Source organism: Acomys russatus, chromosome 7, assembly GCF_903995435.1.
Source record: "Acomys russatus chromosome 7, mAcoRus1.1, whole genome shotgun sequence".
In the NCBI taxonomy this organism is placed as follows: domain Eukaryota; kingdom Metazoa; phylum Chordata; class Mammalia; order Rodentia; family Muridae; genus Acomys; species Acomys russatus.
This window is the reverse complement of record NC_067143.1, coordinates 18,523,384-18,545,352: the sequence shown is the minus strand read 5'-3', so window position 1 is coordinate 18,545,352 and position 21,969 is coordinate 18,523,384. Positions and strand designations below refer to the sequence as shown.

At 43.5% G+C, this 21,969-nt stretch overlaps 1 protein-coding gene across 1 annotated transcript in view; it reads left to right on the top strand.

Annotated features, from left to right (window-relative positions):
* Positions 1 to 21,559, top strand: part of LOC127191534 (neuronal acetylcholine receptor subunit alpha-7) — a 115,844-nt gene extending 94,285 nt beyond the window's left edge. The window contains exons 5-10 of the mRNA XM_051148663.1: positions 10,460 to 10,539; positions 13,274 to 13,441; positions 14,604 to 14,798; positions 15,679 to 15,765; positions 16,755 to 16,864; positions 20,777 to 21,559. Of these exons, the coding sequence (XP_051004620.1) occupies positions 10,460 to 10,539; positions 13,274 to 13,441; positions 14,604 to 14,798; positions 15,679 to 15,765; positions 16,755 to 16,864; positions 20,777 to 21,295 (1,159 nt within the window). The 3' untranslated portion in view covers positions 21,296 to 21,559. The remainder of the gene's footprint in view (positions 1 to 10,459; positions 10,540 to 13,273; positions 13,442 to 14,603; positions 14,799 to 15,678; positions 15,766 to 16,754; positions 16,865 to 20,776) is intronic.
* The last annotated feature ends 410 nt before the right edge of the window (positions 21,560 to 21,969 follow it).

Genomic DNA, 21,969 nt, shown 5'->3' with positions numbered 1-21,969 from the left:
TTCAATATTCTGGATTTTCCACAGTTTATGCGCTTGCCTTCTGAAGAGCATATCCATTCTTTCCAAACTTTGGCAACTTAGTAAAGCTGATCTCAAAGTTGCATAGTTTTATAGATGGCAATTCTCCACTTGTTGGGTAGATTTATTGATAAGAGTGTGTTTATTTGGGTAAGAAACTGCCAAACTCTTCCTCCAAAGCAACCCACTGCTTTGTATTCCCACCGGCAAAAAATGGGGGCAGGGAGGTCTTTTCTATACCTCCACATCTTGCCAACATTTGCTGTTGTCAACCTTCTGGGTGTTGTCTGTTCTGAAGATATGTAGTGGTGTCTCATTGTTCAATTTGCACTTCCCAGATTATACTGTAGGGAACATCTTTCATATGCTTGTTGCTATTTTTCTCTTTGGTGATATGTCTGTTAAACTGTCTGGTTCATCTTTTCGGTGGAGTTGTTTGCACATCGTTGAATTTTAAGTGTTCTTTGTATGGCTTGGTAACTTGTTTTATCCAATTAAATCTTTGCAGATATTGTCTCTCAAACTAATATGCATTCTCATAATTTTAATCAATCTGCTTTAAAAAACTACAGAGGTGGGCACAATGGCACACACCTGTAATCCCAACACTCAGGGAGCCAGAGGCAGACGTCTCTCTGTGAGTTCGAGGCCAGCCTAGTCTACAAAGTGAGTCCAGGACAACCAAAGCTACACAGAGAAACCCTGTTTCAGAAAACCAATAAATAAAATAATAATTACAGGAAATTCTCCCTCGGATAAAATAACACTTAAAACATAAATGCTTAATTTTTAATTAAAATGTTTCCCTCGCTAAATATAATTATACTTTTAAAGGTAAGATCATGTTGATTGTCCAGAAATTCATGATATTTCTGTTTTAGCTTCCAAGTGCTGTGATTACCAGCATGTACCATGTCTAAATATCTTAGATATTGGTAATCTTGAGTATATATGCATATATATGCATATATCACATAGTAGCCGGTATCATTGGCTGTTTCTGGCATCCACTGGAAGGTTATGAAAATGTTCCTTGAGTGGTTAATGACTATGGTATATGGAACAGAATAAAACTGTTACTTGCCACCATGTAAAAGTTCCTAGAAACCATGTAATTTTAAATAAGAAAAGTGAATGCATAAAAGTCTAGAAGAAAATAAGATATCATTGTTCATTGAGTATTATTTTCCAGAGACTCTATCTACACAATCTATATTAGATAATGAAAAGGTAATAACAATATGGAATATAGTTTTATTCTCTTACAAGAGACACTTAGAAAATGCAACATGACAGTTTCTATGGCCAGCATCTGTAGGTGTTAAACATTGTCAATGTACACTGAAAAAGGCCTTTCTAAATGTCTAGTTACATCACTGTGTGCCTGAAAAACACAATGCCATGAAGACAGCAAATTGTCTCAAACAAAATTTAATGTTATTACAACTAACGTCCCAACAGGATTTTTATGTGATTGCACAGATAGATCCTGAAATTTACAATGTGGAACAAAAGCTCAAATACTTAAGAGGATATTAAAGAGAAAGAACCAATTTGAGGGGCATGTGCTGCTATGAGTAAATACTTTTTCTTGCTAATGATGTTCAGCTGGATTCAGATGGAAACATGCAGATGCATTGTTGATGCTAGGTTGTAGCATCCTGTGTTATTTAGAGCATTTTTAGAGCCTATATAATGTTAAATCAAGTTGTAATTATCACAGAAACATTCATTGTATTATATTGAATTTAATATGTAATTGAAAAAGTAATTAATGGAATATTAGGGAAGATAAAAATGTAACCAGATCGCTGGTGTGAAATAAATTGTGTGCCCATCATCTTCCCTAGCTATTTCATCCCATTTGTTGGGCGGAGGGGTTAGCTAACTGCAATCATTTAAAGGGAACCCCAAAACAGTATAAGTTTTATTATATTTAAACTTCATGTTGTATATTAAGTTATTTACCCTGCATAGCTGTTATTTTGTATCTTCTAATCTATCCCCCACCCATTTCCTTCCCTTCTGAAACCCCTCTGCCCTTTGCAGATACATTTTTATTCTATTCTCTTTCCTAAGTGTATCATTCTGGAAGTTTCTTCCCTGTTTTTCAGGCATATCTCTCAAGATATTGGTTCTCAACCTGTGGGTCATGACCCCTTTGGGACTGAATGACCTTTCGGCAGGGATCACCTAAGACCATCAGAAACCAGAGATATTTAAATTATGATCCCTAACAGTAGCAAAATTACTGTTATGAAGTAGCAACAAAAAGATTTTATGGTTGGGTGGAGACCACAACATGAGGAACTGTATTAAATGGTCAATCACAGCATTAGGAAGGTTGAGAACCACTGTCCTAAGATTTCTGGTTGGTAGGAATGACCATGAAAATTTGGTATCCAAATGTGATAGGCTGCATGGATAGCTGGTTGCAGATCCTTCACATGTAGAATTAATAAAAAGAGAGAACTAAAACACAATATCTATGCAAGATATATAGGATTGGCACAGATATGCAAAAATCATCTAATGCCATTTATCTGTTTTATAGAATCGTGAATCTGGACTTGTTTTATATTATAAAAGATTAACATGTTATTGGCAACTACTTTTTGTCTTTCTTTAGAAATTTGAAATAAATGGTGCCTTAAACTCACTGTGTTCTATGACAGATGGATTGCCTCCTTCCCTGATGTTTCTGTTGTGGTTGTTGTTGTTTTAGATAAATCACACTTTCATCTTCTTCTTTTTTTTTTTTTTTTTTTTGACTCAGAGCTCAGAGGGAATGGGCTGATTTCTCAAGAGACCTCATTTATCAAGAGTCATCCTAACCCACATGATGGATTTTACATATCAGTATCTATACATCATGTATATAGCAGTATAATGCACCTGGATGACATTTAAAATTCTTCATTAGTTCTTGGATACAGTTGCATTTTGGTGAACACTTGCCTCCATGGTGTTGGTCTTCTGAGCCTCCCAGAGATTGGCTACTGCACTGTTTTTCTCAGGCCAAGTGACTCGTCCTCTGTGAATGGCATGGTTACTTTTCACCCTCCTGGCATAGGACTGGTCTCTCGTGCTCTGCAGTAGATGTCAGTTCTATAGAGAGAGCTGAAGTGGCTGGGACAAGATCGTCTTTGATGCAGGCACTCTGTTGGAGCTGAGGGGGTGCTCAGGGGAGAGAGACCGTAGTATGTCCCATCCTGTATTATCTAGCTGAGTGCTGAAGATTCTCCTTTATTATGCTTTTACTGGCTCTGAAAGCAGAATGTGGAATCCCGTGGGCACCTTCAGTTTGCTTCCAAGACTCTTTTCACACATAACTGCTCGCGGCTAGACTTACTACAGGGTCCAGCTTCCCAAAGCCTCCAGGTTCCAATTTGCCCTGGGTGTATGATGCGGTTGTTTCCTCTGCCGGGGACACAGATACTTTTGTTTTCACCTGTAGATCTCTGCCCAGCTCACTTGACCATCCCATGATAGAGAACCCCCAATCTGAATATTTGAGCTAAATTTCCCTCATTGTCGTTTCAGTGGGTAGTGGTGAGGATAGGACTCAGAGCTCTCCTAATGCTATGTGCAGGTTCATGTTCTCCTTGGTTGATAGAAAGTTGATAGCCAGGTGTGGTGGTACACGCCTTTAATCCCAGTACTTGGGAGGCAGAGGCAGTCGGATTGCTGTGAGTTTGAGACCAGCCTGGTCTACAACATGAGTCCAGGACAGCCAAGGCTACACAGAGAGACCCTGTCTTGGAAAAAAAAAAAAAAAAAAAAAGGAAGGAAGTTGAGGTAGCCTGGAAAGAAAGCTCTTGATGGGACTATGGGGCCAGATCTGATGTCCTCAAGAACTATACACATGCATTACATCTTCCAGTCATTGATCGGGAAAAAAGGTAGATTGTATATTTTTCAAACTAACACAGAAATTTCATATACACACGAAAGCAGAGAAAAGAAGTGAAGTGGAACCCTCTAAACCAGCAGTTCTCAATCTGTGGGTCGCACCCCCTTTGGTAAACCCCTATCTCCAAAAATATTTATGTCACTGTTCTTCCTAACAGTAGCAAAATTACAGTTATGAAGTATCAATGAAAATGACTTTGTGGTGGTGGTGGTGGGGCAGCTCACCACAACACGAGGAACTGTATTAAAGGATCACAGCATTAGGAAGGTTGAGAAACACTGTTCTGGACTGTCCTGCCCTGACCTCCAGGTTATCAGTATTCACAGTATTGAGGCTGGCACAGTAGCTGTTGTGTTCTGGTATCTCTGGGGGCAGCTCTAGGGGTACAGATTGAGAGCCACTGGGTCCAGGACTGGCTTTGGATACTCGAGTTGCCGAGGGAAAGCTATTTTTGAACTCAGTGCTTTGCAATAGGCCCTTTTTCTTTTTTAAACCTGTCTGTTATCTAGCCGGACTGTTCAGAACAGGTAAAGTAGTATTAGCACAAATCCCTTGCACAATTTTATTTCTGTATCATTTATTGATGAAATCAGTTTGCCTGTGGGACAGAATCATGAAACTGCTACCTTGAGCACAGGGGTCTGTTTGGATAGCAGCTCCTGTGTTACAGGCCAGTCCATCTCAGTGCTCAGTTTATATGAACAACATTCAGAAGTCATGGACTCACCCAGCTTTGCTGTTGCTAATGGCAACAGTGTTTTATCTTGTAACCCATTTCTAATGCTCCATTTCTCTTGTGGTCTTGAGAACTCTTCAATTAAATTGATCTAACTGTTTGAAGGAAAAGCTTTTAGGAACTGCTTTCTCTCATAATTGAATTATGGATCTAACAGATGCCTGGGATGGTATTTGTTATAAATATAAACATCAGTCAGAAGAAAAACCCCAAACTTAAGATATACAAAAACTCTGGGCTTTAGTACACCCCTGACACTTTCTGTCGGTGTTGTGGATGATCAGCCTTGGTAGGAACACAGGCTCACCGTGAGAAGTTGTAGGCACAAGCGTTAACTTCTTAAAGGGCCCAAGCTGATGTCTTCTGTGACAACTCATGTGTAAGTGGAATGTGGGTGTTCAGGGGAAGAGAAAATCCTGTTATATTTTTCATCCAGAGAGGAGGAAAATCATCCTTATGAACACACTGGTTGTCTTTGAAGAACTAAAATTTCAGATCCAGCCATTTGAGTGGGGGTTGATTTTTTAATATCCATTTCCATATGCAACAGCAACAACAGCAACAAAACAAAACAAAACATTTTTTTCTGAGATTCTGAACTGCCTCTGCAGAATCTCAGGGTCGCAGAGAACCAGCTGGAAAGTCACAATACTCTCCTGGGTCAGTGTGGAAACTGTGATGTCAGCTAGTCCCTTACAGTCACTACAATGTAGCCCATTGACAGTGACGTACGGATGTAGCCAAGCATGTTTCCACCCTGTGAAGTGTAGTATAAGGAGATGGGTGTGTTTGTTATGTTACTGTCGCAGTCCACCCATAATGAGTCGCTTCCCTCCTTCCCTTTAAACATCATCGGATTTTTGTTTCATATACAAGCCTTGACAGCCTTGTACATTTCCCCCCTTTGAATTTATTTACCCCTTGATATAGTATTTAAAAAGCAGAATGAGAAGTTCATTTAGCACACTGCACAGAGTGCAGTGAGTGTGGCAGTAACAGAGAGGAACGGCCTCTTAGGAGGCTTAAAATCAGATCGAGCCAGGCTGGTGGTGCTGCACGCCTTTAATCCCAGCACTCAGGAGGCAGAGGCAGGCGGATCGCTGTGAGTTCGAGGCGAGCCTGGTCTACAAAGTGAGTCCAGGACAGGCAGGGATACACAGAGAAACCCTGTCTCAAAAACAAACAAACAATCAAAAACAAAACAAATCAGATCTATGGTGTTGGTCGGGTGTGGAAGTGCATAGCTGCAGTCTCAGTACTTGGGAGACCGAGGCAGGAGGATTCAGAGTTTGGCTAGTCTAGACTACACAGCAAAACACTACCGAGTTCCAAAACACACTTTAAAAAAAAAAATTAATTTATTCTTGTTACATCTCAATGTTTATCCCATTCCTTGTATCCTCCCATTCTTCCCTCCCTCCCATTTTCCCATTATTCCCCTCCCCTATGACTGTTCCTGAGGGGGATTACCTCTCCCTGCATATGCTCATAGGGTATCAAGTCTCTTCTTGGCAACCTGCTGTCCTTCCTCTGAGTGTCACCAGGTCTCCCCCTCCAGGGAACATGGTCCAATGTGAGGCACCAAAGTACGTGAGAAAGTCATATCCCACTCTCCACTCAACTGTGGAGACTGTTCTGACACACTTTTTTTTTCCATCTGATTCCCATCTCCTGCCAACCCAGAATGTATCCCTCTAGTGTGGCTTCAGCCTTCCTAGCTGTCTGCAATAGCGCATCTCAGTGACCCTGTTCTCCCCAGTTGAGTATAGCCACCCCCTCCCTCCCTTTCTTTCTCTTTTTCTCACTTTTCCCCCCTCTTTTTTCTAAAGCTCCCCAAGGACAGGTGGGTGGGACTCTAGCTCTCTGTGGCCTTCATATAAAAACCTCTCTCTGCCTTCACACTTGAATGGTTTCTTTCTGCTTAGAAAATTCCTTTGTGAGAAAGTCGTATCACACTCTCCACTCAACTGTGGAGAATATTCTGACCATTGGCTAGATCTGGGAAGGGGTTTAAAGTTTACCTCCTGTATTGTCCTTGGCTGGTGCCTTAGTTTGAGCGGGACCCCTGGGCCCAAATCTGCCTATCATATTGTTCTACTTGTAGATTTCTAGGACCCTCTGGATCCTTTTATTTTGCTGTGCTCCCATGCGTCTCTCATTTAGAGTCCCAATAGGATGCCTTCCCCTCTGTCCCAGATGTCCCCTGGAGGGGGAGACCTGGTGGCACTCAGAGGAAGGACAGCAAGTAGCCAAGAAGAGACTTGATACCCTATGAGAATATATAGGGGGACGTAATCCCCCTCAGGAACAGTCATAGGGGAGGGGAATAATGGGAAAATGGGGGGGGGAGGAATGGGAGGATACAAGGGATGGGATAAACATTGAGATGTAACAAGAATAAATTAATAAAAAAAAAATAAAATAAAAAAAAAATAAAATAAAATAAAAAAAAAAAAAAGAAAATTCCTTTGTGTGGTTTCTTCTGTGGTTTTTCCCTCCCTCCTACTCTGGCTGTTGTCTTCCAATGGAGCTCCTGTCAATGACAGTGCGGTGGGCTCTGCTGGCCCTGTCCTTGGTGGCATGATTCATTGTGGGCCTACGTGTCATCCGGGATGCTTACCAGCAGAACTTCCCACCATGTATTGAAAATTATTTCATCAACCACAGCTTTTATTTCTATGTTGCTCCTTGTTTTTCCAATTGTAATATATTCTTGAATTTGGGGAGAATGTTACTTTCTTCTTCTTTTTTTTTTTTTTTTTAAGAAGTAATTTTTCATTCTTTTCACCTGGTTTCCCTTCTTGGATTTCTTTTATTTTTAAGTGTTTGAAAATATTTACTGGTGATTGTGTGGCTCCCACTGATGATGGATCACTTCACTGGTGCCTTGTGGCTCTGAATTATCCACTGAGGGACCTCAGGCACAGAACAGGCTGCCTGAGGTGATGTCCACGTGGCCAGCCACAACCGGGGCCCTTGGTTGTCAAAGAGTTGGGGGGAGGTTCTTATTGTGTGTAGCCAGCACCCTCACCTGGATGTCTGGGTTTTCTATTTATTTATCTAGAGATGGGTATAGATCAGAAAGGACATCTAGATCTTCCTCAATCGCTATGCACCTTCTTGCCCCATGACAGTTCTCTCAGTGAGCTGGAAGATCACTGCTTTGCCTAGGCTGGCTTTGGGGATCCACCTGACTCTGCCCACCAATGCTTAGTCACCAGTATGTAAAGCTATGCCTGACCTTTGTAAGGGTGCTGGGGTCTTCATGACCCCAGTGAGCTAGTTCCCCCGTTCCTGCTAGTGTTTCTTGAGGCAATTTATTTTTATTTACATAAAGGGTGGAATTTTTGTTTATTTGGTTGGTTGGTTGGTTTTGGTTTTCTGAGACAGGGTTTCTCTGTGGAGCCCTGGCTGTCCTGGACTCACTTTGTAAACCAGGCTGGCCTCGAACTAATGGTTATCTGCCTACCTCTGCCTCCTGAGTACTGGGATTAAAGGCGTGCACTACCACGCCCAGCTAATGGTGGAGTTTTAAGGATACATAGAATGGACTTTAATTTGGTATGGGAACAAGAAAATGACTGTCACCAAGCAAGATTTGTTTTGTTTTGCTCAAAAAGCTCCAAGTGCTCCTGGGAGGGCCAAGGGCCAAGCTCTGGGTTGGATGTGAGGCAGAAGGCACAGAAGAGGGAAAAAGTCGGCAGTGGTCTTTCCCTTGATTTCCTTTGGGTTGATCAGTCATAAAGGGTATTGACTACCGTAAATAATGTAGGCATGCCTGTAAGGCATTTTGTTAATTATTGATTGATGGGGGGAGCCAAACCTATTGGCTGAGGCACCCCTAGGCTGGTGAGCAAGCCTAAGCAGCACTCCTTCTCCAGCTCGGCATCAGCTCTGGACTCCAGGTTCCTGCCCTCACTGCTGTTGATGATGATGATGGAACTATGGGTGTAATAAACCTTTTTTTCCCCAAGTTGCTTTTGGTCATGGTTTTTCACCACAGCAATGGTAGCCCTAACCAAGACACTGCTCTTGGGCAGGTGGTTGTATTAGAAAACAAGCTGAGCTAGCCATGGGGAGTAAGCCAGTGTTACTCTTTGGTCTCTGCTTCAATTTTGCCTCCAGATTCCTGCCTTAAGCCCCGGCTTTGGATTCCGATGATAGTAAACTGTGACCTACAAAACCAAATAAACCTTTTTCTCTCTAGGTTGCTGTTGGTCGTGGTGTTTACCATAGCAACAGTAAACAAACCAGGATGCTCTTGGTCACTTTCTCAAGGAGCTGCCTGATCAAAGACTCTGCATGGTCACTAAGGTCTCAGATCTCAAACATCAGAGTATAGGAAACATAAGAGATAGTTAGCACAAACTGTTAGTTTAAACAGTTGTTTTATCTTTCTGGTGTTCTCATCTCTTGCATTTAGGTTTCGTGTTGGTTAGGAGCATTATATTGTATGCGTGATGGGAATCATCCGTGCTGGTTAGTTGGCTGTCATCTTGGTACAACTTAGTCTCAACTGAGAAGAGAATCTTAATGAGGAATTGCGTGGAACACGTTGGCCTGTGGCCATTTTTGTGGGTGGGTGGGAGTGTCTTGATTGCTAATTTATTTATGAAGACCCACCCCATTGTGGGCAGGCAGCACGCTGTATAGAATGTATGCTATCCCATAGGCAAGAATTATATAGCAATTTCCTCTGAAATAAAACCTTTTGTCTTAGAGGGACGCTCATTAAGACAAGATGTTCTGATCCACAACATTCCATCTTTCAGGAAAGGTGTTGAGCTCAGGACATAAGATTCAAAGGCTACAGCAAATCCCTAAAACTGACTAGATATACTGGTCCATTCCTCCATCAAGTACATATAAGCTATCAGGACTGCCAAGAGCCCCTCTAAGACAAGCCAGGCTGCCTGAAAGAAGCTCAGACCAGCTGAAGCGCCTGCAAGAGTCAGGTATCAGCCAAGCTCCCTGGAAGAAGCAGAGACCAGCTGAGCTACCTGGAAGAGGTAAAGACCAGCCAGGAACCTGGAACAGTCTGAGACCAAGCTGAGCTAGCTGGAAAAGACACTCTCCAAACTATTCAGCTTCCTGCAGATTATGCAATGTGCCCCATGTTTCCAGGTTTTCTGAGCTGTCACTCATTCTGGGGTAGACTTTAATGCTACAAATATCTTGAGTCATTTCTGCTCCTCTAAGTAACCCCTCACCCATATTGCTGTAGATAACCCCCAATAAGACTTACTAGTTCATCAAGTTGGATTTGGTGGTTTCCTTACTTTGGTCTGTCCTTGGTCCCTTATCTAAGATGAGCAGATATTTGTTCATGTCTCCTCAGGAGTAATATTATACAATGGCAGGGAGTCCTGCACTGACTAAGAGAGAAGAAACCTAGCTGACACAGTGAATAGGAGTGTGTGTGTTCGTCTGTTATTGACTGTGCATGTGATGCTTTGCGTTCTTGCCTGGACTTTCCTATAACCTAGGATTGTGAGCCAGATACACCATTATTCTCCAACGTGCTTCTCATCAGGATATTTTAATCATAGCAGCAGAGAGGAAACTACGACATCATGACTCATATGAAATGGGAGAGGACATTGGCCTCTCCCTGGGAAGACCTTCCAGGTGGGCCACATTGGCTCTCCCAGGCAGGTATGAGATTGTCCAGCTACAAGAAGGGACCCTTCAAGATGTTGCTTCTCTCCTGACCCATAGCACAACAACTCTAAGGACACTGAGAAACCCACTGCCTGGAGGTGCTGGCTCATGAATGCTTTTCCTATTTCTAGTGCTGACGAACGGTTTGATGCCACATTCCACACCAACGTCTTGGTGAATGCATCTGGTCATTGCCAGTATCTTCCTCCAGGTAAGGTCTACTACTCCCTTGGCCTCCTTCCCGTGAGAACATTTATGCAAGTTCATGTGTGAGTCCCAAGGATTGTCCGCCTGAGGGGAGCACTGGCTCCACGTTGTCCTCCCACCCTCCCCATCAGAACTCTCACAAGTCTCTTCAGCTCACTCTGCGTGCCATCTCTGTTTGATGTTGAAGCTGCATCTCACAGGGTCTTTGCCAGAGTGTGCCATATGTTTTATTAGTGTTAACCCACAGTCTAGGCTTTTTTTTTTTTTTTTTTTTTTTGCTAATTTCTAACTCTTCCTTCTGCCCAGAAACATGAGTGGGCGCACCTTTTCTCCTTCATCTCTCCCCAGCTGGCACAGTAACTTGATAGGTACTCGAGTCCTGGGAAGATGGCAGACATTTTGGGTTCACATCTTGGGTTCATGCACTCAAGATTTCTCACAAATTAGATGCAAGACCTGGTGCTCTCAAGGGAGCATTCGCTGGTCACTTGTTTGTCACCTGGTTCTTTCCTTCTCCTTAACCTGCTGCTAGTTGACTTGTCTCCCAGCATGTCATTACTATGGGACTCACAGGACCCCAGGCTGCACAGGGAATGGTCCACAGCCTGGAAAGTTGCTTCTTCAAGCCCCTTCAGACATATTCAAGGTGTTGTTTGGTACATGGGTAGTAATTTTTTTTTCATTTTGTCATTTAGGTGTTCTACCGTATTTTCAAGAATTATCTCCTTGTTATAAGTGCTATTAAACAAAATCTGTAACGCACTGCCACACTGTTGCCACTACACTCATAACACACTAACACACTCCCAACACATACAACCCTTGAGTATACAACTTCTCATAATTACACAGTATGCCCACCACACCCTTTTCTAGCACTCAGCTCCTCCTCTATCGCAAAGCACACAGAAAATGCCTCTTATTTACAATGCTCTTCCTGTTAGCAGATGACAAGAATTCTATAGACAGAATCTGTGTTTGCTCACCTTACAATCCATCACTCCTTGACTGCAGGTGGCTGTATGTCAATAAATGAATGAATATGTGATTGAATCTAGCAGCAGAAGATCCCTCTCACTGATGTGTGTATTGATTAAAGAAGCGATGCTTCTCAGGCTTTCTGTCTTAAATCATCTGCTTACCTACTCCAGCCCTTCCTCTGCACTGCAAGCACCTTGAAGACTGGGCTGTGTGATGCCTTCCAGCACACTCTACATGGAGTAGCTGGTGGTTGAGAGCCACCATGTGAGTGCTGGGAATTGAACCTGGCTCCTCTAGAAAAGCAGCCTATGTTCTTAACCACTGAAACATTTCTTAAGCCCCCTTCATGTGTTTATTTTTAACAGGTAGATGGGGGTTAAATTTATATATTATTCATTTGAAGTGAGAGGATCACCATGATCCAGTTTTGGAATGCCCCATCATCTTTTACCTGCTCTCAGTTAATTGATCTTGCTGCAAGCCTCAGACAACCTTTGAATCCTTCTGGTATCCTTCTTGGGTCTTTTCATAAAAATGGAACCGAATACAGTTTTCTAACTATTATTTAGATTAGGGGAAATTCATCCCACCACTGGTAAGGAAATGCCAGTAGTGACATTCAGGCTCCTGTGAGCATCTGAAGTAATTCTGCAAGTCATATGTATGTGATACACATATCTGATTGAATTTTGAGCTTCATACATACTAAGTAGGCAGTCTAGTGCTGAGCTATATTCCTAACCTTTGTACCTTTTATTATGAGATAGGATATCACTGAGTTGCCTGGGATGGTCTTGAACTTGCCATCCTTCTGTCTCATCTCCCCAAGTTTTGGGGATTCTAAATCATATTTAAAGTACCTCCAAGGGTCAGTTTACTACATGTTCTCAGCATGGGTGTGTAGTGGAGCTTATATGTGTAAAGCCTTTTAGTTCGTTCCTTCATTTGGTCTCTTAATTCAGTGGAAGAAATGTGAAATGTGTTGTCCTTACCCCACTAGAAATGGGATACTTCAGCCATTTGTGACTTCTAGGACAATCCAGTCAACTGTGGGCAGACAAGAGCACATGTCATAGAAATCTGGACTGTCTTTATATGTCTCCTCATTATGACCTTCTGGGAAACCCACTTCTCAGAATTCTGGCTTCTTTCAGTGGAAACTTCTTTAGTATCCAATCTCTCTCTCTCTCTCTCTCTCTCTCTCTCTCTCTCTCTCTCTCTCTCTCTCTCTCTCTAATTTCATACCTCTGCCATCTCTACTGTGGAAACCAAACAGGTTAGAATTTTACTGTATGTATGTGTTCAGATAACTAAATGTTTCTCAATTTGCTACTTAAAAGCAACAGCCACTCCCCCACCTCTTTCCAATTCTCTTTCCAAGTTCTTCATCATGTGTACCAACTTCTCTGAGATGTATTATGGTGTTTCTCTTTCACATATTGCTTAGAGTCTGAATGTGCCCATTGCAAATAAAGTTTATAATTAATTATTTGCACAATTTCATGAAAAAAAAAACTTCCTCTAACAGAGGCTATCACTGTGTTTTAATTTGAAAAGGCAATAAAGCTTTGGCTGAGCTACTCTAGAGGTTTTTGCAAAAGAAAAAATGGGGTAGTGGGGGGGGGAGCACCTCGGTTTGTTCTAAATAGGTCTAGCAAGAGTTCGGGGGGGGGCAGGCTGTAGGAACTGCTACATATTTAGAGCCTGTTACACTTGGCTCCGTTTCAGTCTTCTGACCATTTCCCAACCTTACACAGGCATATTCAAGAGCTCCTGCTACATTGATGTGCGCTGGTTCCCTTTTGATGTACAGCAGTGCAAACTGAAGTTTGGGTCCTGGTCCTATGGAGGGTGGTCCTTGGACCTGCAGATGCAGGAGGCAGATATCAGCAGCTATATCCCCAATGGAGAATGGGATCTCATGGGTAAGTCTAGCAAACACAAAAACCTTGTATCCCAAAAGTAAGGTGTCTCCTTGTCCATGTGAGCTGGAAAACTTGGGGATTTTTCACTGTTCTTTTCATGTCCTGAGAGCCCCAGAATGAGAAGCAGAAAACAGGTAGCAAGTTCAGCAAACGGTCATGGGCGGGTCTATTAAACCAGCAGTGCTAGTGCAGACTTTGTGTGCTCGTGGGCTCCATGCTCGTCCTATAGTGTGGTTGGACTGCACATTGCTGTTGACGATGTAAATGAGGAAAATCACAAGTGGGGGAAAATCACAACCAGAAGTACACACAGCAATTTTCGGGGCACAGACTAAAAGTCACATTGAGAAAAACAAGTTCAGCTAGACATCAAACCAGTACTCTGCTGGGAGGGGATGGGCTCTGGATTTTAAAGTAAAAGATGCATGTGGCATCTTAACATGGGGTGGGAGGATACACGGGATGAGTTGAGTAGTTTGAAAATGGTGTAGATCGGGGTAATTGTAAATTTCCTAAGTCCATTGGCTTGTCTAGGAGGCGAACTGATCACTCTAGCAGTCTCAGTCTGATTCTGAGAAATTGTTTCTTCTAGCAGACACACTTCCTGACATGATGCCTGCATGACAATTTATCACCTGTTGGCAAATCTTAGAAAAATAGTGGGTTTTTAAAAATTTTATCAGTAGGAACCTATATTGCATTACTTTACACTCAAACCAATGTTATTAATGAGTCACTTAACATCAGGTATACACTCTGAAACGTGTCATTATGCAGCTTTATTGTGTGAGCGTCACAGAATGTACTTACACGACACAAAATAAGTGCTGCAGAATCAATAAGTGATACCATGTTATCTGCTCACCCTTGTAAATTTCTTCCATCTTTGACAGAAACACCATTATGTGGCACCTGCTTGTAGTTGCATTTGTAATGCTGTAAACTTGACATTGTGTAAATGCTTCTAATGCATCAAAGGACTGTCTACCAGTCTGCTGGTATCACTGAGATACATTTAAACATCTGTAGCATCCCAGTAAGGGTTGTTCTGACACCCAGCCCCAACGTTTTTAGGGCTGTGATCCTGTGTAGTACACCCTGGGCAAGAAAGGGCAATTGTGTCTTCTGATGACCTGCTTCCTTTCTCTGTCACCCCACGCAGGAGTCCCTGGCAAGAGGAATGAGAAGTTCTACGAATGCTGCAAAGAGCCATACCCAGATGTCACCTATACAGTAACCATGCGCCGCAGGACTCTCTATTATGGCCTCAACCTGCTCATCCCCTGCGTGCTCATCTCGGCCCTGGCTCTGCTGGTATTCTTGCTCCCTGCAGACTCTGGGGAGAAAATATCCCTTGGTAAGTGTCCAGGTTCTTCTCTGAGGCTGGATCTGCAGGACACTGTGGACCGTGCAGGAGTTCCTTGTGACCTCCCATACAAGGGCCTCTTTGCGAGAACCAGCCTTACATCAGAAACTCCTAGTTCTGGCTCTCTAGGAGACAGATGGATTCCTGAGAATTGGTAAGGTCCAGAGATTCCATGATCTTGTGAAGAAGACAGGATACAGTGAGGGACCAGAGCAGTTCTACCCTGATGTTTCTCCCTCACTGCCACCAATTTTGCTCTCAGTGACAACTGCCAGTCTCCTCCATCATAGATGGGAGACACATTAACTTAATACATCAGGTTGTATCTGTTGTACACCTTACAGCAGGAATGCAATTCCTTGTAATTATTTCCCTGTGAAGATATGAAAAGGGGGGTTTTGAATGGTAAAATGAACTGCTTATGTAAAAAAATTACTATAGAAATACATATTTAGTGTAATGAGGAAAGCTTTCACAAGCCCTGTATCTTCTTAGCATGGAGCTTAGAATGTTAAATATCTTACCCAAGGTCAAACAGCTAATTAAGCTGCAGAGTCAAGACCTGAATGCATTTGGCCACATGACTTCCTGATCCTGCTGTGTAAAACTGCTTCTTAGTGTTAATGGAGTAAAGTCCTTAAGGAGTAATCACACCGGTTGATTCTCTCAATGTTGTGGTTTTTAAAATTGTCTCCATTAGAGAATCCTTTGGGCTCTGGGAGATGACAGGAACCATACCCAGAAAAATGCATATACCCTTTTGTACAGAAACCAGTAGACCTATGGTGTTACACCGGCAACCCACCTAGGAGATGGAATGTTGACGTTGCCTTCTTTTCTGCCTAAGGAACTCCTCACATTTTTGTTTCAGGAATAACTGTCTTGCTTTCTCTGACTGTCTTCATGCTTCTTGTGGCTGAGATCATGCCTGCGACATCTGATTCCGTGCCCTTGATAGGTAAGGCTCAAGTGTGCCGAGGATTTCCCAGCAGGTGCATGGAGGAGGAATATGTCCTTCAAGGCCCTGCAGGGTTACTCTGCCCATCTGTCCTCTGCTGTGTGGACATGACTTGCTATTGCAACTATTGCAAAACACCATGGCTCACACCTAGGCCTAAGCAGGAAGGAAAGGAAAGCGGTCCAAATCTTCAGCTTGCCTTTAGACTGAAGAAATGGCCATGAGTGGTGGTGTGTGCCTGTAGTCTCAGCATTTGTGATGCTGAGGCAGCAGAGTTTTAGGACTCAGGGGTTGAAGACTAGCCAGAGAAACATAGCACGAGCCATCTCAAAAAATAAGAGAGGGGTGTGTGTGTGTGTGTGTGTGTGTGTTGGATGCCCCTTCCTACTGTATTTATTCCACTCATACTTTCCTCTCTAGAGGAAATTAGAGATTCATTATTCTATATAGATACTGTTTACTAATCTTTTATTAAAATTGAGACAGAGTACATATTTTAATTCTCAGCTGCTGTCTCCTGAGTTCACTCAGTAGCTACTTCTTAAATAAGTGTTTAGAGAAATGGGAGTAGAACAAATATGTCTTATCTAGGATAGGCCATGGAAGAGGAACAGAAATAGGAAGACTTCATATCTGTACGGTTTTCTAGCTGGACACAAGGGTGATTGTGTAAAGGATGCTGTCTCCAGGTTAGTTTTCAGTTCTCACTGCTGCAGCCAGGGCGTAGTTCCTAATCCAGGGGATCATGGGAATGGGAACTGTATGCTGTTTTGAACTTTTAAGCTTCAATGGGAGAGTTGTCACTTCTCTTTTGTGCTGGGGAGCGAAGTCTTTGAGGTCCAGTCTGTTCCTTTCCCACCAGAAGTGTGGGCATTATGGTACCACCTATTTTTTGGGTGTGGCCACACAGGAAGCCCTAAGAGGAGAGCATCATCCCAGTAGGTACTTCTGGGGCCCCAGCGTTCACACTGCCTCTGTCCTCTCTACAGCTCAGTACTTCGCCAGCACCATGATCATCGTGGGCCTTTCTGTGGTGGTGACAGTGATTGTGCTGCGATATCATCACCATGACCCTGATGGTGGCAAGATGCCCAAGTGGGTATGTCCTGTGCCCCGGTAGAGTTACAGCTCTCCCAGAAAGAGAGACTTCATGCTGGTTTCCATTGTCTGGTCTCCCTCAACAGACTGCACCCCTCTTTATTATATCTTTGAGGATGGTGCAGTGGAGGTGGCAGCGTTTCACACACTGTCATTCCAGATCTGGAGTCCACGCTGGCTGCTTATGTATCCTGCTGGTGTTGCGCTTTAAATGCACCCTCTCCACACGCCCATTAAGGAGAACTGGGTAGCAGTTGGAAGAACTAGGAAGAGTGGCCATGAAGCAACATCAGACTGAAGAGTGAAAGAATAAGGACCAGAATGGGTGTTTCTCAGTATCTACAGGGCACTCGTTTCAGAACTCTTGGCAATAGAGAAGTCTGAAAGTGCGCATGCTCCTTGTAGAAATGGTGCATCACTTGCACAGCTCCTGTCCACACCCTCTAGTGTACTGCAGAGCATTTCCAGACGACTTATAGTGTACTGATGTGTAAATATCCTGCCAGGAGTTCTTGTGCTATGTTGTTTAGGGAATGATAGAAGAAAAATATCTGTACATGTTCAGTACACATTTAGGTTTTGGTTTTTTCTAAAGTTTTTTTTTTTTCAGTGTTTGTCTCCTAGAATTAATAAGGGCAGAAAACAGTGCTGCAGAGGGTCAAGTTTCTATCCAAACCCATGATGTAAGATGAATAGTTCCCAGTGGGTAGCAGACAGAGAAGAAAAGGAAATCGATGAGATCCCAGCCCAGGGAACTTCCCTGTGATTGCAAGCATCACTATTAGCTGCTGATGTTTATTCACCAAGGTATTTCAGCACTAGTGTCTGAAAATCAGCACTTGGCTGATTGATGCACAGAGACCTGCACCAGAGCTTAGTCTGAGCCCAGACATTCCCCACATTGCCAGAATGTAACCCAAAATTGAAGAGGACAACCTAACCCCCCACCATTGGTGAGCCCTGCAGATATCCATTGACTTCCTGTCTAAGAAAAGCAGCCCTCTCCATCCCAAAAGGGGTCTGTCTGAAGACCCATTCAGTACCGCTCAAGCCCAGAAAGAAATCTAGGAGTCACCCGTGTGCTAAACATAGCATATGGCAAAAGATGCATTTAGATCCCCAGGAGAAAAAAGGGCATGCAACCTCCTGAATACAGCCATTGTGTATGCCTTGAATACCTTACATGGCCTAATCATGGATGCCTTACAGTGCCCTACCTTAGGAAAGGGCCCTTTTTATTTTCCGGTGGCCTTGTGAAAGCACTAGTTCTTCTTAGATTCTACTTGCCTTATATGCATAATAAAGTACCACAGAGAGTTCACAGTACCAGCTGTAGCATGTGCTCAGCTTCAGTGGCTATTTGTCAGATGTCATTGCTGCAGTCCATGCAGCTTGTTTTAGAAGTCATCAGTCCAGTTACAAAGCTGGCATATACTTACCCTTATTTTCCCCTTTCTTAGCATCGTAACACACTAGGGAAAACTAAGCTAAGTGTGACTTATGTGTCTTCCTATCTGTCCATCCATTTGAAGCAGATTACACACTACCTGTCTCAGAAGCAAGAGTAAAATCAACAGAGTACGTAGAGGTGTTTGCCTCCCATTTTACTCCCACCTTGTGTAACCACCAATATTGATAACCATTTTAATCAGTTCCTTATTTTTCCTCTGGTGATTATACTAACACAAAAAATATACTCATTTACTTATTTCCTTAATATCTTGGCTGTTGTAAAGATAAAACAACTGACACACAGAGGCACAAAACCATTGTTAAATGAACTGTTACCTCTTTATTCTCCCAGAATCTTAATTAAGAGCATTTGTCTATCACAAGCCTCTCAGAATAAACACATGTTAAAACCAATTGGCTGCAAGTAAAATATAAGTATATAGTTCTCATTTTATAAAGCATGCAACATTTTTCATTCACTCCATGTGTCTTTGAAACATAAACAGTCTCCAAGGGACTCTTATTATGATATGTTGCTATTAAGCAGAAGATGCTGCTGGGTGCAGTGGCATTATGTGACATTTGCACAAGTAACAACGAAACCGTAGGCTAACAGAAGAGGTCATGGGCACGGTTTGATAAGTACCGAGTGGATAATTCCATCTTTGGAGATGTGCTGTCCTTGAAAGCTAATAATTCTGGCCCTGGAATTCAAAACAGACTTGGTAACATAGGCCATACTTGTTGCAGATGCATCTGAGATAGCACACAGACCCCCACTGTGGCAGGGGAGGTCCCCAGCTGTACTCAGCTCTTGTGATCAGTCATAGGAGTTCTGAAGAGAACCCTGGGGTGTCTTTGGTATGTGACGTTTGCAGCACTCTAGATGCAGTAAGGGACTGGCCTTGAGCCAATTCAGTATCTTCTTTGAGCCTCGGTTATCTGTAAAATGGGGGACTTATTCTCATTTCATGTCTCCTAGAGGCAGCCTCATGAGAACGTAGCTGTATGCCTCTACTTCGTCCTAATCTTGAAAAGTTCTCCCAGCCATGGGTTTTCCCCAGTGTAGCCTGCCATTGGAGTAAGGCTGTGCAGGCTTCCCAGCTGCAGGGAACAGAAGCTGAACCTTCTCTGTGCTGCTCACTCCCTATCTTCAGACCTGATCCTTGCCGTTTTTGATAAGATGCCATAAAAATGCCTGCCAAGAAAGCAAAGACCGCAAATGAGAACTTTACAACTTGCATCTTCCCCTATAGGTGGGAGCCTTGGGAAAGTTTCCTGTGATCATAAAATGAACATGAAGTGTGTATCTAGGTGTGTATTAGGAAAAGGCCCACCGTTTATACACTGAGACTGTCTTCAAGAATCTCCTTTGTCCAGGCTGAGGTTTCAGATGCCTCAAAACACAAAATGTATAAACTCTCAGGGTAACTTCGCACTGCTTTCTCTATGCATTAGACGTGGCATACCTATAAGACAATAAGGGTCAGGTTGATAAACTACGATTCCAATAACCAACTACAGCCCTCAGTTTTAAAAAAACAATTTATATAAGCTTTATTTGTAGGCAGCCATGTGCTCAGTATGTGTGCACCGGCAGGGGGCAGTGTTGTCAGGGGCCTTCATGGAAGTGTGCTAACACCTGCTTCTGCCCTTTGGGCTACTGTTCCAAACGTGGTCTTACTTGCTCATCATCATAGCCTGATGAGTAGGCTTAGGAGCACCTAAACTTGCTTCCATATTGATGTCTCCTTTGTTCTTTCCTTAGGGCTCTGTGCCTCACCAGCCCATTTACATAGGTTAAAACAGATTATTTCATGCCTTTGCCTTAACAGCCTGGCATCCGTGGAGCACACACAGCATGTCCTCTCAACCCCTGGGACTATCATCCTCATTTTCTGTTTCTCATTGGTTCCTCTGGTAATTCTGGCACAACTTTTAAAACCAACTTTGCAAAGAGCGAGAGTTACTCACAAGAGGTGTGAGTTATCTGAAGGTAGAAGCCTGAAGTTGCTCCAAGCTGGGAGTCTATTTTGTGTCTGACGTATTGCAGAGCCTCTCTTGACTTCTAGTGCACCTTGCAGTCTTCATGGGAGCCAGGGGATTAGATCCATAGGTCCCTAGAAGTAAAACAGAAAGAAGGTTCAGGAAAGAAAACGACTTCCTGTATACACTCCTCAGGCGTTCTTACCAAGCTAGCTTCCTTCTCCTCTCATTGAGGATGCAGTATGTCTACCCTCAGGGAACTTCCGTTTGTCCCACAGTGGTAAGCCTACATAGGTGATAACTCTCAGCTCACGTTTGGCTCCGTTCTTGGAAGGTTTCCTGTTTGCTGTATAAAATCACTGAGAAGATGGGGGAAATCTGTAAAACAGGGCTTCCACCGTGGGGTCACATTGCTGTGGGGGCTCCGCTTAAATTCAACCCTGAGCTGCTCTTGACCTCCTCTTTGTCTTTGCAGACCAGGATCATTCTCCTGAACTGGTGTGCGTGGTTCCTGCGCATGAAGAGGCCCGGAGAGGACAAGGTGCGGCCAGCTTGTCAGCACAAGCCTCGCCGCTGCAGCCTGGCCAGTGTGGAGCTGAGCGCAGGCGCTGGGCCACCCACCAGCAATGGCAACCTGCTCTACATTGGCTTCCGAGGCCTGGAGGGCATGCACTGTGCCCCAACTCCAGACTCTGGGGTTGTGTGTGGCCGTTTGGCCTGCTCCCCAACACACGATGAGCACCTCATGCATGGTTCGCACCCCTCTGACGGGGACTCCGACCTGGCCAAGATCCTGGAGGAGGTCCGCTACATCGCCAACCGCTTCCGCTGCCAGGATGAGAGTGAAGAGCTCTGCAGCGAGTGGAAGTTTGCGGCCTGCGTGGTGGACCGCTTGTGCCTCATGGCCTTTTCGGTCTTTACCATCATCTGCACCATCGGCATCCTCATGTCAGCCCCAAACTTCGTGGAAGCTGTGTCCAAAGACTTCGCTTAATATGATCATGTAGAAAGTGCACAGAGGAGGAGCGTATGTGGGGGATGAGAATCGGGGTCCTGGCCCCATATTGTGTTAAATGGAACAACTCTGAAGTGTCCCTGTAGCTGCCAGGCTTGAGACTTAGTTTCCTGGTTACTTTAACAAAAAAGATCCCAGCACCCTTGTGTTTACTCTTCTTGCGCTTACCATTGGCATATCTTGTCCTCAGCAGGGGCATTGTCCAGTTGGTGTGGCATATTTGCATGCCCTTGTAATGGGCTCATACAAATTTATTGTCTGCCGGTGCTGCGCACAGACCCAGGCTGAAACCAATGCTGAGCAGGCCTCACTGGGTCCATTTCAACAACTGCCTTGCAAAAGGAAGGCAGACACTAATTCAAACTACACATTTCTCTGCTTGTTTTTCTGTGTTTTGAATTATTATTATTATTATTATTATTATTATTATTATTATTATTATCAGTTTGTCTTTACTAAAGACAGCTTTATACCAGGGAGAAAATGGGCCTTCTAAATGATGTTTTAAGCAAGCTAATTTCTGTAGATCTGAACTGTCAATGAAATTAGCACATAGGTTGTGTAGTTCTAAACTAGGTCTCCCCTGGGCATTTGGAAGCTGTCGCCCTGGTACATCCTAAGTGACTCTCTGCCTTCATGCTGCCCCCGTGTCC